The sequence below is a fragment of the Helicoverpa zea genome, chromosome 3, assembly GCF_022581195.2.
Source record: "Helicoverpa zea isolate HzStark_Cry1AcR chromosome 3, ilHelZeax1.1, whole genome shotgun sequence".
NCBI lineage: Eukaryota > Metazoa > Arthropoda > Insecta > Lepidoptera > Noctuidae > Helicoverpa > Helicoverpa zea.
Genome location: NC_061454.1, coordinates 5,435,625 through 5,451,604, shown reverse-complemented (window position 1 = coordinate 5,451,604; position 15,980 = coordinate 5,435,625). Strand labels below are relative to the sequence as shown.

Here is a 15,980-nt window from a genome sequence, read left to right as displayed (position 1 = left end):
ACGCGAACACGGAGATAATGACTCGATGAATAATAATGAGCTTTGTAAGTGTGAATCACCAAATATATTTAAATTGTTATCAATTAAAAGCAATATAATAGCGATTTGAGTCGCGTACCCTGGCCATATGGTGTGGCGCACGGCCTGCCGACGGCCCATGAAATTAGCGTGTTCAAGTTTACATAGAAGGAGCGTTTGTGGCGTTGTCGCTTTCGAGTTTTATACTGGCGTGCCGCTAGTAATTGTAACTAGAAGAAAAGTAAGAAGAGAACAACCTTTTGTATTGTATTTATGTATTAGGTACATCATACATTAATTTGACTGAAATATACTTATGACTTACCTACTTTATTTTTTGGTAGGTATATTTTTCACCAGCTTGCAATTCTTTGCTCAAAGCCGATGCCGAAGTTGAAGATACCTTTCGTAAAAATCTTCGTTTGACCTGAAAGCATATGAACAAGTTACTCTAAACTTAGGGGCGATAGTACCTCTACCCGCTAGTTTCGTGACCTCCTAGTTGATGTAAATTTGTCGGGCTCAATTGAAGTTAATAGGAATGTACGGAGGGTGAGGACCGCCAGCTGACGCGAGGTGTGAGGGAATGTCCCTCCCTCGACACTCGACGACTGATGCACAATTGATGGTCAAATAAAAAAATGCATGTTGATGCACGGACGTGGGAGGGCCCACATATAATAACCATTTTAGGAGACAGTAGGAATTACGTGGAGATAGCACTCGCAACATGCAAACGAATAACTTTATATTTATTTATTTTTTTATTGTTATATATTTACTTACGCTAATTTCTCTCCTATTATTATATATTTTTAACATTGACATATATTATTAGCCAAAAATAAGTTGCTGTAAAAAGTAAGTAAGGATAAACCTATGACTGAGGTGCACGTAGTCATCTAGTACTTGAAAAGGCAGCAAGATGCAAAATGCAATCATCATATTTTAAGTAGGTAATATTAAACTCACGGATATTAATTTTAACGTCGTCATAATAATCTTGTTATAGGTACTCACGACACCAAAGCTGTAACAAAATTAATTGAATATAATAATTATAAATTCACACTTCTAATAACCATAAAAATAAATAGAACCGCTTAACTTAACACATCTGGAGCAAATAAATAAAATAAAGAATAAAATATTCAAAGCACATTTCCCTACATTAGTAGTTTAGTAAAACAAATGTGTTGCCAGGTTTAAGTAGTGGTGAGTGAGGGTGAACCTCATGAATGTTAAGCAAACAGATAAAATGTGAACGGCTTAACCTCCCCTTGATACGACGATTGTTCACTATTGATGGTATGACGTGTCTGTAAGTACTTAACTATTTGTTGTTCATGTTTGTACAGGGTTTAGTGGAAAAATATATCAGTACATATTGGTGATATGTACCTATTTGGTGGTATAGATTGTTGAAGTGAAAGTTAAGTGATTGTAGAGCAGTTGTTTGTACGATCTTATTCTTAAAGAACTTGTTATAAGGCCGTGATTTTGACTCATGATGTGTAGGTATGTGCGTAAATATTTATCAATCAACTTTTGACGTTTCAGAAAATAGAAAATTGGCACGTAGCATAGGAACGTAGTACTTACCTACATTAACTGCATAGAGCTCATACTTAAGAATGCTAATGAAATATGTTTGTTATATTTCTGTACATGTAATATTATAGAACATAAATTAAACATATTTATTAATTTCAAACCAATAAAGCGACATCAAAGTTCTGAAATAGAAAAGCAAGCGTGTTCCTGATTAATTACAAAAAAAAACAAAGTAATAAAATGAAGCGTAATAAAAAGGCTATCACAACATCACGACCAATTCAGTAATTAATTGAATAATAGATAAAACCCTTCATAACTCGTAACCTCAGTTAAATTGCCACCAAAACATTTTAATGTCAATACCTGGGATGCGCGAATGCACGTGGCTACGACAGCTGTGTCGATATGATCTTGTTGGGGACATCGCAATACGCCGATAAATGCATTAGCATTGTGGGTGGTTGAACTTGTCACTGCTGGTATTGCTATTTTGTATGTAAATAAACAAATACAAACAATCATCGAACATTATTGTATAATTAAGATGATCACTGTGTATGATCATGAAAGAAAAAAAATAATGTATTCCTTGTTCAGGCGCAGAACGCCTTCAAGAAAGTTAATAGCAGCTAGTTGCGCTCGGTCGTAGCATCAATGTTCTGTGTAGGCGTTTGTTTATTCTCATACAAAATGAAATGTCATCGGGCACTTGCCCTTGACACATTGTACGTGTAACATCTCGTGTTTTAATTAAATGTATATTTGAAACATTCGGGACTTTGATTGGCACCAGTATATCCTCTAAAGATATAACATGGTGGCCCATGAGGGGAACTAAAATAATAATCGCGAACGGAAAATCGACAAAAGTTTCCAAAGGCGTTATACAGTCGACGGCGCGCGGCGGCAACGACTTCACAATTTCGGAAGAACTACGTGGACAAGCAAAAGCCACGGGTTCCCGTGTAAGAAGAACTGCCTCCTGGACAGCATAGGAGCCCAGGGTTCGAGCAGTGGTGCAGCCAAAGCATCACATCGAGGCGAGCGTCAGCGTGTTAACCAAAAGTTAAGTGCCTATCCTTAACGTAAATTCCATCCAACTATCCAAATTTCCATAAAGACCTATTTAAACATTGAGAATAGTGCTTCATTTGTGTAAATTAAAGTTATTTCGTGCATAATATTGCCGAACTTTCCCGTAATTGTTTCAAATAGTATACCTAATTGAGTTATTTTCATCCACCCTCAACAAAAAATAATTATTTTTTTCTTGGAACAAAGACTGTACATTAGTTATTAGCTCATTAGCAATTCAAATAAGGTCAATATTACGGATAATATCTATCTAAGATAGATCTATTCATTTATTTGTGCATTTGTTGTAGTTTTGTTTTGTTTTTATTCTTTTCACCTAGTGGGAGCTATTCAATAGTATTGTAGCCCAGTCTTAGTGCGTATTGCCGACTATTTCAGGTTAAATAACGCCGTGCTTGCGACAAGTATTCTCCGATCATTCGGGGCTTAGTCGAGCGAGTTCATACCAGCGCGAGCAGCAATCAGCTGATTGTGCGCGCGACGCAGACCGGCTTCCCGTACGGCAGGTGACACCGAGACGAGGAGCGTGAGCCCATTCATTTTCTTTCATTTATATTGTTTTAATACTTCCAAGTTTAAAGTTAATTTCATAGTGGTGATTCACAATGTCTGAAAACAAGCGTTATAAAGAATTAGTTACTAAACGAGCGTCCGCCAAAGGACAGATTACAAAGTTTAAAAATTATTTAAGTAATATTTCCAAAGAAACTGAACTAAATGATATTCAATTAACGGAATTAAGATTGAAGCTAGCCAAGTTTGAGGCTTTGTCTGTTAGGGTTGATGACTTGCAGAGTGAGATAGATGTTTTAAATCCTGAGAATATTGCGGCGGAAATTGATGAACGTGATCGCATGGAGCAGGATATAGTTATTAATATAGCCACTGCTAAAAACTTGTTAGACATACTTTCGAGCAAAAAAGAAAGCGATAATAGGCGTAGCTCCGTTCACAATGCTTCATGTTGTAACGACGAACATCATCGCAATGTAGAATTTAAGCTTCCTCAAATTCAAATCACAAAATTTAACGGTGAATATTTCCGCTGGTTAGAGTTTAGAGATACATTCGAAAGTTTAATTCATAATAATGAGCGCATCCCTGAAATAAATAAATTTCACTATCTAAATTCATATTTGCAAGGTGACGCAGCCAGAATCGTTTCTAATTTTGAAGTTTCGGCAAAAAATTATGGTGAAGCTTGGAAACTACTCTGTAGCCGCTACAATAACAATAGAATATTAATTAATCACCATTTGAGTTCACTAGTACATTTAAAACAGCTTCCACGTGAATCAGAAAAATCGTTAAGGTATTTGGTTGATCATATTACAAAAAATTTGCGTGCTCTTGCCAGTCTTGGACAGTCAACTGATAATTGGGATGTTTTAGTTATATATATGGTCTCGGGTAAGTTGGATAATCAAACATTGCTCAAGTGGGAGGAGTATCGTAGCACTATGGTGAACGACTCCCCGACTTTAGAGCAGTTTTTTAAATTTATTACGGACCGTGCTAATGTGCTTGAGTCTACAAGTCGTAATAACAATCATAGTGATAACGTTGGTGTTCCTAGAGTGCCTAGCAATCTGCAGCGGTCAACTACAAATAATAATAATCAAATTCATCATTTTCACAAATATAATCAAAGACATAATTCGAATAGCGTAGTTAAATCGTTTGCAACCACTAGCCATAATAAAAACAAGGCACAGCCTGGATTTTCATGCATAATTTGTGATCAACGTCATAGAATTTATGACTGCCCAACATTCAAGGCTAAAAGTATTGACGAAAGAATGAACGATGTCTTAAAGTACAAACTATGTACGAATTGTTTAAGACAGGGTCACTCTGTCAATGACTGTCGCTTAAGAAGTTGCCAGGAACCGGGTTGCACTGAGAAACATAACAGCTTGCTGCATCGGCCGCCAGTGTTAGTAGGTCAGCTCGTCTCCGTCGAGGAGCAGGGGGAGGTTGTATCCGCTTATTGTAACAAAAATACTAATCAAATTATATTATCAACTGCCGTAGTCGAGGCATTGAATCCACTTGATGGGCAAAAGATCAAGGTTCGTGCGCTTTTAGACTGCGGTAGTCAATCATCATTTATTACTGAATCCCTTAAGGTCAGATTAGCATTAAAATCTTTTCCCATTGACACTCTAAAGGTCATTGGCATAGGAAACACGCCAAACAACAAGGTTAATGAAAGCTGTAATATTAAACTACAGTCAATCAATAGTTCATTTAATATTTCTTGTTCATGTTTGGTTCTAAAGGAGCTGACAGGGCGATTACCAAAGTTTCCCATCGACATCAGCTTATTGCAGCTACCTGATAATATTTCGTTAGCTGACCCCATGTTTTATAAGCCAGCCTGTATAGATATATTGATAGGTGCTGATTTATTTTGGGATATTTTAGGAAACGAACAAATCTCATTAGGAATCAATAATCCAAAGCTGAGAAGTTCGCAATTAGGTTGGATAGTGTCCGGTCCCATTCAAGCAGTGACACCTGACAAAAGGGTACACTGTAATCATAGTGTAATTTATAAGGATAATGATAGTGTTGACAAGCTTTTAACAAAATTCTGGGAGCTGGAAGAAATACCTGCCAAACCAATAATAAATGAAAACGAATGTGAAAGACATTTTCTCGCTCACACAACGAGAACTAATACAGGCAGATTTTGTGTGAAGTTGCCACTTAAAGATAGCGCAGACTGCTTGGGCGATACATACAAGTTAGCTAAAAAACGTTTTTTAAATTTGGAAAAGAGGTTAGGACGAAATCCCACGTTAAAATCAGAATACGCTAATTTTTTAAAAGAATATGCGGATTTGGGTCATTTATCAGTGGTAGACGTTAATTGTGCATTAACTTCGAGTTATTATCTTTGTCATCACGCGGTTCTGAAACAAGAAAGCGAAACCACCAAGCTTCGGGTGGTATTCGATGGTTCAGCACCGTCATCTTCCGGCTATTCACTAAATGACATATTGATGGTAGGTCCCAACGTGCAGGATAATCTATTTTCCATACTGATACGTTCTAGACAGTATAAATACCTACTCACGGGCGATGTAGAAAAAATGTTTCGCCAGGTACTGCTGCATGAGGATGACAGACACCTGCAGCGTATTTTATGGAGAGAAACAGAATCTGAACCCATCAAGACTCTGGAGCTCAATACCGTAACCTATGGAACGGCCAGTGCAAGTTATTTGAGTACTCGCTGTTTATGGCAGATTGGTCAGCAGCAGGACGATGTGCGTATAAAGGACATCATCCAACGGGACTTCTACGTAGATGACCTCATAACTGGATCCGATGACGCCCAGGAGTTAGTGTACATTCATAGGTCTGTAACTCAAGCTTTACAATCAGCTTGTTTTCATTTAAGAAAATTTAAAACAAATAATTCCTCTATCTTTAATAATGTTATTGTAAATGAACAAGATAAGTTACTTTTTAGCGAATCCATAAGCACCCTAGGGTTGGGCTGGACACCTTCTAGTGATGTGTTACATTTTCCTATAAAGGGTTTTTCAAGTGATGATAGTCAAACTATAACAAAACGACTAATCATGTCAAACGCTTTTAAAATATTTGACCCATTAGGCATATTAAGTCCGGTCGTGGTAAAACCTAAAATAATGCTGCAAAACCTTTGGCAACTAAAGTTAGATTGGGATCAGCCGGTCCCGGATGCGATAAAAAACGACTGGAATAAGTTTTCCGAAAGCATAAAATATTTGTCCAATTTACAAGTGCCTAGGTTAGTTTTGGGTGAATCTCCACAATGTATTGAGCTACATTCGTTTAGCGACGCTTCAAAACACGCGTACGGAGCATGCATTTATATGCGGTGCATAAATATGAACGGTGACGTCACCGTCAGATTGCTGTGTGCAAAGTCGAAAGTGGCGCCATTAAAACCCACTACAATACCGCGCCTCGAACTCTGTGCAGCCTTACTCGCCGCTAAACTAACACGAGCAGTACTCGATTCACTTCGGCGTAAACCCGCTAAACTGGTGCACTGGTGTGACTCATCTGTGGTATTGTGCTGGATGCGCTGCGACGCCAGTAAGCTAAAGGTGTATGTAGCTAACCGCGTCACAGAAATAAGGGAGTTAACGTCGTCTTCAGCGTGGCGATATGTTCCAACGCAGTCTAACCCGGCTGACTTAATTTCAAGGGGTGTGGACGCAAAACCATTTACATCAATGGCACTGTGGTGGACGGGGCCTAGCTTTCTACTCCTAAATGAGTCCGAATGGCCTAAGTTAAACGCCAATGAGCCAGACATTCTACCGGAATTGAAGGTACACTCGGCAATAATTAGTGAATCAATAATTGATTTTGATAAATATTCAAGTTTCACAAAGTTACAGCGAGTATTCGCTTATATACGTAGATTTTTATTTAATCTTAAAAATAAAGATAAGAAACGCTTAGGTGTGTTGTCCGTTAAAGAGTTGCGTGAGTCATTCTATTCATTATGCGTTATCGCTCAGGTTCAGTTATTTACTAATGAGTACGACTTGTTATTGAAAGACAAGCCTTTAAATAATAATAGTAAGTTACTATCGTTGTCACCTTTTTTAGATGAATGCAAACTTATTCGGGTTGGTGGTCGACTCGATGCGTCGGCGCAGTCGTTTGAAAAGAAGCACCCCATTTTACTTCACGCATCTCATAGATTAACTAAGTTATACTTTAAAAGGGAACACCTAAATCACATGCATGCGGGACCACAGTTATTGTTGGCTGTTGTGCGTGAAACAGTGTGGCCTATTAATGGTAGGAACCTTGCAAGGCGCACCGTTAACAATTGCGCACGATGCAGGCGGCTACGCGGCATAACGTTGCAACCCAAGATGGGTAATCTGCCATCTCAACGCATCACGCCTGATTATCCTTTTTTATCCGTTGGCCTAGACTTTGCTGGACCTTTTTATATTGTAAATCGTAAGGGACGCGGTAGTCGCGTAATTAAATGTTATTTGTGTCTTTTTGTATGTTTACGGTACAAGTGTATTCACCTGGAAGCTGTCAGCGATTTGTCAAAGGATGCATTCATAATGACACTTCGACGGTTTATTGGTCGTCGGGGCAAACCAGCTGAAATATTCAGCGATAACGGAGCCAACTTTGTGGCCGCCGCGAAAGAAATAGGATCATTCTTAGCGGAAATCCAGGAGCCTTTGTATCATTTTGCAAGTCAGCAGTCAATTAAATTTAAATTCATCCCGGCTTACACTCCTCATTTCGGTGGCATATGGGAAGCCGGTGTCAAATCGGCGAAGTATTTTATAAGACGCGTTATAGGCGACAGTCACTTCACATTTGAAGAGATTTCAACTTTGTTTGCACAAGTGGAGGCTATTCTCAACAGCCGCCCCTTGTGTCCTCTCTCTTCCAATCCTAATGACCTCCTCCCTCTCTCGCCAGGGCACTTCATTATTGGAAGACCGTTGACTGCTCTGCCAACACCAACACTGGAGGATGTCAAGGAAAGCCAGCTACGACGCTATGAACGGCTGGAAAGGACGCACCGTCATTTTTGGAAGAGATGGCAGCGGGAGTATCTGTCTGAATTGCAGCAGAGGACTAAATGGAAGGCGAGCTCATCAAAGATCGATATCGGAGACATGGTACTCTTGGCTGACGACAACGCATCGCCACTTGCCTGGAGACTCGGCCGAGTTACACGACTCATATCCGGCCCTGATGGAATTTCCCGAGTAGCAGACATTCTCACCAACAGGGGCAACGTGCGGCGCTCGCTAGTACGGCTCTGCAGGCTACCCACCGCGGAGGAACTAAAGGGTTATTGAAAGCAAGCTTTCAATGGCCGGGAGTATGTTCAGGCGCAGAACGCCTTCAAGAAAGTTAATAGCAGCTAGTTGCGCTCGGTCGTAGCATCAATGTTCTGTGTAGGCGTTTGTTTATTCTCATACAAAATGAAATGTCATCGGGCACTTGCCCTTGACACATTGTACGTGTAACATCTCGTGTTTTAATTAAATGTATATTTGAAACATTCGGGACTTTGATTGGCACCAGTATATCCTCTAAAGATATAACATTCCTTTCTGCATGATCTGTTCCTATTTTAAAAATAGAATTTATTATTTTTAATTGAAAATATTTATGGCATTGCATATTTTTTTTTTTCAAGAAGTTTATCGAGAATATGAGTGATAAGGTCAATTTAATTTAGTTTATGGTGTCATCACGTTTTTTTTTCAATTCGAATTTATTACGTGGTGTCGTGCCGCCAAATTGTGCGGTGATTGGTTATGATTTTATTCCTTTGATTCTATTATTAAATTAATTTTCTTAATGGCGTTTAAAAAAATAATTGTGATAACTTAATGCGTTTCAATTAGCAAACGTGTGGTTTTAAAATATCGCTGTGAGTGACAAGTTTATCTATTTTGCAGTGTATTACAAATCTTGAATGTAGTTAGCGCAAGTTAAAACTAGTTTGTTCCTCATAATCATTTATTAGTATACACTGTGCAGTGTATTGAACTAGGATGTAGAAAAGTCTAGATTTAGTTAGTAGTAGCCTGGGAACGCAGGTGTGGCGTCACCTGCTTGCGACTTCTATTGCCACACGCAGAATCTCGAACGCATTAGAATTTAAAAGTAATAATTTAGACTTTTTCCTTATACAATGACAACGTTATGTAGTTCTGGTTGCAGGCTGGCCATTATTGAATATTTTTATGTTGGTTGCCGCTAAACATGGGATAATGCGATTTACGAGTAGCCATGTAGTGTAATTAGATCAGTGTTTTTATAAACAGCTATCGATTTCTACATCAATGCAAGTTTTTTTTAAATGTTTTCTTTACAGATCAGAAGTTATTAATGATTGTTTAGACAATACGTTAAGTATTATTTTCTAAATCAAAATAATGATGGGAAAATGAGTCCGGAACGCTAACCGATATAAAAACAAACAGATAAATAAATGTCACATCATTGTTAATTTTTTTCAAGATTGAATTATAAAAGCGTTTTAATTGCTGGGGATTATGAGAACTATTGTATTAATTACCCTAAATGAGCTGAGCGTTTCGTCGCTGCGATGTTTGTTTAATAAAAGGGTTGGGAGTACTTAAGGGCTATTGTTTTTGGGCTATAAATCTAATGTATCGTAATTATACAGTTTGAATGTGTGACAGTCGCTTTGTCGTATGTAAATGTCGTGCGGAGACGAGTGGGGTGGGAACGGAACAGCCCCGACAATATTGGAGCGCGACGGGACGCCACTTCACTGCCGAGTACAGCTTGGGGATGCCGTTATTAGACCATGGTTTTAAACACTTCAAAGTTTTGATTAGGAAATTGTTGGCTTCCGATAGTTTGCCAATAGGTTGCTAAAGGATTTGTGCAGTACTTACACATTTGCTTAATTTAATGCCTGATTTATGTCTAGGTACTTGCCGGTAAAGCCGTGACAATCATACAAATTACTTTTGTTTTTTATGTAATTGTAATTTTCGTAAGGAAGCTCGAATGAACAGAGCATTGGGTACTGAAGTAAACACTACGTTTTATAATATTGCTCGACGATTTGAAACAAATAATAGTATCACAAAGAAACAAGACCACCATTATTGAACAACGAAATCATACGCCGATCACTTACAGGCCAAATAATTAACAATGAATTAAATAGGCCCCTAGTTTTATAACCTCCTTTGCGAATACCATGGAGACCATAGAGTACAGACGTATTTCTATAACTTATGAGCAATTGTGAGCATTGTAAGCTTTGTTTCGAGCACAATGCATAAGTAGCCACTCCATGGTATGAGAAACTGTTGCGGTACCCCGAGATCGCGTGTGGGAATGTGGGTATTCATGCTACTGGCTATTTGTTGCCGATTTAAAATCTGGTTCGCATATAGTATTTGAAGCTCATAAACAACCAGGTACAATTTAATTATTTCATCATCATCATCATCATCATCAGCCTATCGCAGTCCACTGCTGGACATAGGCCTCTCCAAGTGCACGCCACTAATAAACAAAATAAATTAAAATTAATTAATTTTAATTTAATTATTTATTTGTTTTAATTTATCAATAATTTTAACATTTACATTATACATATTATAGTAGGATTCTTCAAATATTCCACAATCACAACTCACGATCAGTTTCAAACTCACGCTCCTTGCTGGAAGCCACCATATAGGTAAAGTTCTTTCATCTGATAAGATCTCCATCGTTATAAACCAGCTTCCGATCATATGATCCCAATACACAAATCGGCATTCAATAACAAAGTATTAAAATAGCGTTTGAGCAGTCAATTAGGCGAAACTTATAGGCGATGGAGATACCGCGATGGTGGTCCATTGTGGGCAGGCGCCCCGTGGCTACCGGCGTCGGCCACTCGTGCCAGGACAATGAAACGACAATGTTTCCTATTTTTATAACTGCTGCCTTTACTGCCGCTCCGATGACCACTCTAGAGGTCGTTTTGTGGGAAGTTTGTAATATTAAAACATATTTTTTTGCAGATCAAAATTGCATGAGATACATAGTACATAAAATTTTAAATGCTCTTTACATATTTTCTATTGAGATGTAATGGTATAAAGTCAATAATTTATATGCCTATTAATTAAACCCTAAAGCTGCAAAGATTGTGCCGATAAAAAATATCGTTAAACACTTGCGCGTAAACTGTAAATCACAATAAGAAAAGAATTCTTATCAGCATTATATCAAACAGAAAGATCTTATAAAAGAATGGCAAGCAACTGGCGACCTCCCGAGAACCAACTGTGGATCAGTGGCTGTTACTTCACACCGTTGTCAAAGAGTTGGGTCGCTTGTCTAGCGATCGCGCTGATAGATAAGTGCGTTCTCACCTCCCCGTGGTCGCGAAAGGGTTCGCCGAATAATTGCAACAATCAATTTGAAGGAGCTATCGAGCAATTTGTATGGTATTTGTGCGGGCTGTCACCCGCTGATGCTATCGACGCGCCTTGGGGAGCCAATGGGAAATGTTTTTAGTAGTTACTTTCTCACACCTCGAGTACCTAATTAAAATGGCTAAGGAGAAGCCTAGGGCGCTCTTGAGTGCTTTACGAAAATTTAATGTTACCTGATTATTATGTGTAATTTTAAAAGCTTTTAAGGATATGAGAGTGTGTTATATTCTCAAGCGATGTAATCGCAGGAATTAAATAGATAAGTACATTACTGAATTCGAATATGAATCAATAAAAGTATATCAACTTAAACGATAGATACCTCCTATCTCATTCATCAGGTGCACCATTGAAAGTGTCTCACAACTAAGTTGCCACTTCCCAAGAATTCTTCTGACTATAACTCTCCTCTGAATCCATAATAAGACATAAACATCAGGTCATTGCAATATGTCACCGTGTAACAAAGCGCTGCGGTAACGGTCCGCATCATTTGTCTGCCGTAACCCTGTTATTTATGATCTCCTGCCGAAGAAGGAGGACAAAAACGAGACTGCTGTTAAATATTTGCCCTGAGACAAGAGGGGGCGATAATTCGAGGCTATTATGACGTCATTTCACGCCCTTTGTGAGGTCGTCACGGCATGTCATCTGCTCCTCGAGACGCCTGCCTCGACTATCTCTCGATTAAATCTATTGTGTCATTTTTTTCAGTGAGCGCAAGTCGGATGCGCCACCGACGATGATTTCGTCCCGTTCGCTTGTTCGCTCGACTTCGCTATAAAAACACTCGAGGAGCTGCCCTATTGTCTCGTGGCCCTTTTACGAGCATCGTTTTGTGACGCTGTTATTGTTTGCGGTTGATAAACATCTCGCCACTAGGTAGGTAGGGATCATCATCACTTTTACCGGTGGCTTACATTAATAGGATCCATCGGTTTGTTTGTCAATTATTGTTGTACTCAATGGTAGTTTGGGACGTCATTTTTTAGGATGGACTTAATGAATAAAGAGCTGTTGGCATTCACCAAGGATTTGCCGTTGAATACAGAAACTGCATTCAAACAAGATCCGAAGTTAGCCGCTGCAATAGATACACTTTGCAATAATCAAAAAATATTGCTGGGTAATTCTGGTGTGACTGTGCTTCCTGAACGTAAACTAGAGTTTAGTGAAGTCCAGCAACTTTTAAAGGGATCCAGAAATGATAAAGGTGAAATGCGACGGTGTGCTCTGTGTATATGGTAATTTATTTTCTAGTGTCGGTTATGTAAACTGTTTTTCCTTTGCAGCTGCCTCCAAGCCTTCATACGTAATTCTAAAGGAAACAAATGACGCCAGAAAATCACTCCTCCAAAAAGTGGAAGACATTCTGAATGATATCAACAAATGTGCTGAAAGCGGAGATACTCCTAAACTTGTTATAAGGAACCAAAAGCTTTGGAGCAATTGCATTTACGATTTAGATAGGTAACAATATGGCAACACTAACACCAACATGAACCAATCGTTTACGTAGGGTAAACGGTAAAAAAAATATTTTCGTGTTTTTTTCAGGGTAACTTTAAAATCGTTTAATGAAGCAAAGAAGACGACACTTTGTTATTCCAGTAGCCAAGATAAAACAAGATTTAATAGAATAGTTTTCGTGTTAACCAAAGTGCATGAATTACTTTCCAAGAATTTGACTGTTACTAGACGGTAAGTAGCAGTAGCAATTTAGAACAAGCTTTAGATAAAGAACAGTATTTTTTGCAAATATTTTGTAATAATACATTACGGAACATCCGAATCATCGAAAGTACTGTTGTGTTTATAGGTGCAGTACATCACATCTAATATAGATACTTTCATTTCGTTTAAGAAGATTTAAGATTTCATAACGTTGCTAATTTAAGTCGTCTTTTGCCGTATTCTCAGGGAGTTGTTTTACCAAAATGTGATGAGACTTCGTAACCAAGCTAATTTGGACGTTGCCGTGAGAGATGTCTGCTGCTTGCTGGAGACTCCTCCCTGGACTTTAGGCATCGTGGCCACGGCTAAGGGTCTGATAGCTGGACCACTAACAATGCACCATAGGGATGGAACTGTTATTGATTGTATGGCGTCTGGTGGTAAGTGGTCATCTTAAAATCTTTGCTATTTTGAAAAGCTCGGCAGATTGATTTTTATAATTTTCTTAAAAACTTAGATCCTCTTCATTTCTGTATATTTTGACGTATCTTAGGTGTTATCATACCCCAAGATATCATTGGAATCAAAGAGTTCCAGTCTACTGCTAAGTATATCCTGGTGGTGGAAAAAGATGCTATCTTTCAAAAGCTCCTAGATGAAGGTGCACTGCTCAGATTGGGACCCGTAATTATTATGACGGTAATATTGAGAATCATATTTCCTGTTACTTAATTATTTTGGTTCCTATACTTCTTTTATAACAATGGAGACTTTAATGTTTGTAAATACGTCCAATGACCATGTATCAAAAACCCACAAATAATATTTCCTAGGCAGATCGTAATTCAACTTCATACTTTGGTAACCTCAACATGGTTAAGGTATTAATCAAGTAAGAACTAGACTCGGAGTCTACATCAAAGTATAGCTCTTCAATGCTATAGTATTTCGCTCTAATGTATTCAACACACACCATGCTTAGCATCATGTAATAACCCTATATTTGTGTAACAAGCAAACCTGCTGTATTGCCGACGGCAATGATTTGCTGTAATCTTGCGATTATACTCTCGTTGACACTAAACTAACTCGATTTATAATAACTACAGCTGATACTGTAGGGTAGGCAGTACAATTAGACATTGGAAATACATTGTAAATGTTCCGTTTGCTAAAATTGTTAAATGTTGTATATGTAGTTTGAAGTTATATCTCTAACAGGTACTCCGATAGGTAGGTGGCGAATATTTTCACTTTTGTTTCCACTTTTGTAGACAATTGTGTCCTGTTCATTTAAAAAGAAAAGTAATCATAAATGTGATGTTTCATCAAATTAGTTCGAAATCAACCCATTTGTGTATTCACGGTACGATGTCAGAATGATTACTTTCTTCTTATTCATATTTCCAGGGTAAAGGCTATCCAGACGTATGCACTCGTCAACTACTTTGTCGTTTGTGTTCTGAACTGCGGCTGCGTGCGCTTGCGCTGGTAGACGCTGATCCACACGGATATGAAATATTCCTCACATACAAATATGGCTCATTGGTAAGTTCTATATTCAATAATCTAGTTTTATCACGTTTCTTTATCAATTTGAATTCACGAACCTGGAACTGATCTAGTGACAGTTTTGTAGTTCTTCCAAATATGGAGGGCATTCGCAAAAGTAAGTTGTTTTCAAATTGCAAGTTTAACAAAACATTTGGCCCGGTCATTCGTACGTCACGGTAAAGTTAAAGTTAAAATTTGACCGATGTCAATTTCGACCACGGTAAAGACGTTTTTATTATGAAATTTTTAAGTTCGTTAAACTAACTGGTATTTCAACAACGCTTTTTGAATTTAAACCCTGTTAATTTTACTTTAAATTCTAGTTACAGAATTTAACCCAAACCTTGACGTAACTGAGCTTCGAACAACCGGGCCATGTGCCGCAAAATAATATTAACCCTCCTTAAACTTGGGATAAGTACATATGTGTTTTGTAATGTAATTAGGTACTTATAACATCAGCCCTCAATGAAGACCTGTCCAATCTTCTTCATAATGAAGACCTATTCTCATCTCCAGGCCCAATCTCACCTATCATCATCACTAGCTTGTGGTTCTCTAGTGATGTTAGGAGCTCGACACAGTGACGTGATGACCTTAGCTCCTACTGAAGCGCGATTGCCTCTCACTGACTTGGATAAAAGGAAACTTGTTAATCTTCTTAAAAGACAGTATTTGGATACTCCAGTTGGTAAGTTCTGGATTTAATATAGGCTTCTGTCAAATTGCCTTTGGTTCATTAGCTAAATCTAAGAATTGCTGCATTCGAACTTAGAATCTTTATATCTTTTTCCAAATAGTAGATTTTGCTGATAAAAAATTGGATAGGGAACTAAAAATCAGTTTTGTATTCTATGTCCTAACTTACGGAATCTTTACTTTGTGTAAACTATTCCAGGAATCCGCATAAAAGAAGAGTTAACAGCTATGTTATCTAGCGGTACAAAAGCAGAAATAGAAGCTCTAGCACCTACCACTGCTGCGCTTTGCGACGCTTATCTTCCTGCTAAAATTATACAAAATGATTACTTAGGATAAGACACTTCAGTAATAAACTTTCGATAGTTTTCATTGCCTTTTAAATTATCTGGGAGATGGTATATTGTAGTT

At 38.1% G+C, this 15,980-nt stretch overlaps 2 protein-coding genes across 4 annotated transcripts; both read left to right on the top strand.

The window, feature by feature from the left end:
• Nucleotides 1–3,203: 3,203 nt before the first annotated feature.
• LOC124646011 lies at nt 3,204–8,232 on the top strand. Its single transcript, XM_047186026.1, has 2 exons — nt 3,204–7,004; nt 8,134–8,232. Exons 1-2 carry the CDS (start codon nt 3,276–3,278, stop codon nt 8,158–8,160), a joined length of 3,756 nt encoding a protein of 1,251 aa, XP_047041982.1. The 5' UTR covers nt 3,204–3,275; the 3' UTR covers nt 8,161–8,232.
• Nucleotides 8,233–8,967: 735 nt separating this feature from the next.
• On the top strand, nt 8,968–15,937 carry LOC124646357 (meiotic recombination protein SPO11). Of its 3 annotated transcripts, none has more exons than XM_047186481.1 (10): nt 8,968–9,100; nt 12,357–12,524; nt 12,635–12,855; nt 12,935–13,112; nt 13,200–13,343; nt 13,563–13,756; nt 13,870–14,015; nt 14,727–14,864; nt 15,390–15,561; nt 15,769–15,937. In XM_047186481.1, exons 3-10 carry the CDS (start codon nt 12,636–12,638, stop codon nt 15,906–15,908), a joined length of 1,332 nt encoding a protein of 443 aa, XP_047042437.1. In that variant the 5' UTR covers nt 8,968–9,100; nt 12,357–12,524; nt 12,635; the 3' UTR covers nt 15,909–15,937. The 3 variants fall into 3 exon arrangements, with proteins under 3 accessions (XP_047042437.1, XP_047042438.1, XP_047042439.1); XM_047186482.1 differs by having other exon boundaries at nt 12,357–12,528; XM_047186483.1 differs by lacking the exon at nt 12,357–12,524 and having other exon boundaries at nt 9,010–9,100.
• The last annotated feature ends 43 nt before the right edge of the window (nt 15,938–15,980 follow it).

What these genes read in the sequence shown, in the direction of transcription:
- LOC124646357 (XM_047186481.1), top strand. Translation starts at nt 12,636, where the DNA reads ATGGACTTAATGAATAAAGAGCTGTTGGCATTCACCAAGGATTTGCCG. An exon ending in GGGATCCAGAAATGATAAAG is followed by an intron (nt 12,856 to 12,934) that starts GTGAAATGCGAC and finishes TTTCCTTTGCAG; the next exon opens with CTGCCTCCAAGCCTTCATAC. An exon ending in TGCATTTACGATTTAGATAG is followed by an intron (nt 13,113 to 13,199) that starts GTAACAATATGG and finishes TGTTTTTTTCAG; the next exon opens with GGTAACTTTAAAATCGTTTA.
- LOC124646011 (XM_047186026.1), top strand. Translation starts at nt 3,276, where the DNA reads ATGTCTGAAAACAAGCGTTATAAAGAATTAGTTACTAAACGAGCGTCC. An exon ending in ACATTCTACCGGAATTGAAG is followed by an intron (nt 7,005 to 8,133) that starts GTACACTCGGCA and finishes CTCTCTCGCCAG; the next exon opens with GGCACTTCATTATTGGAAGA.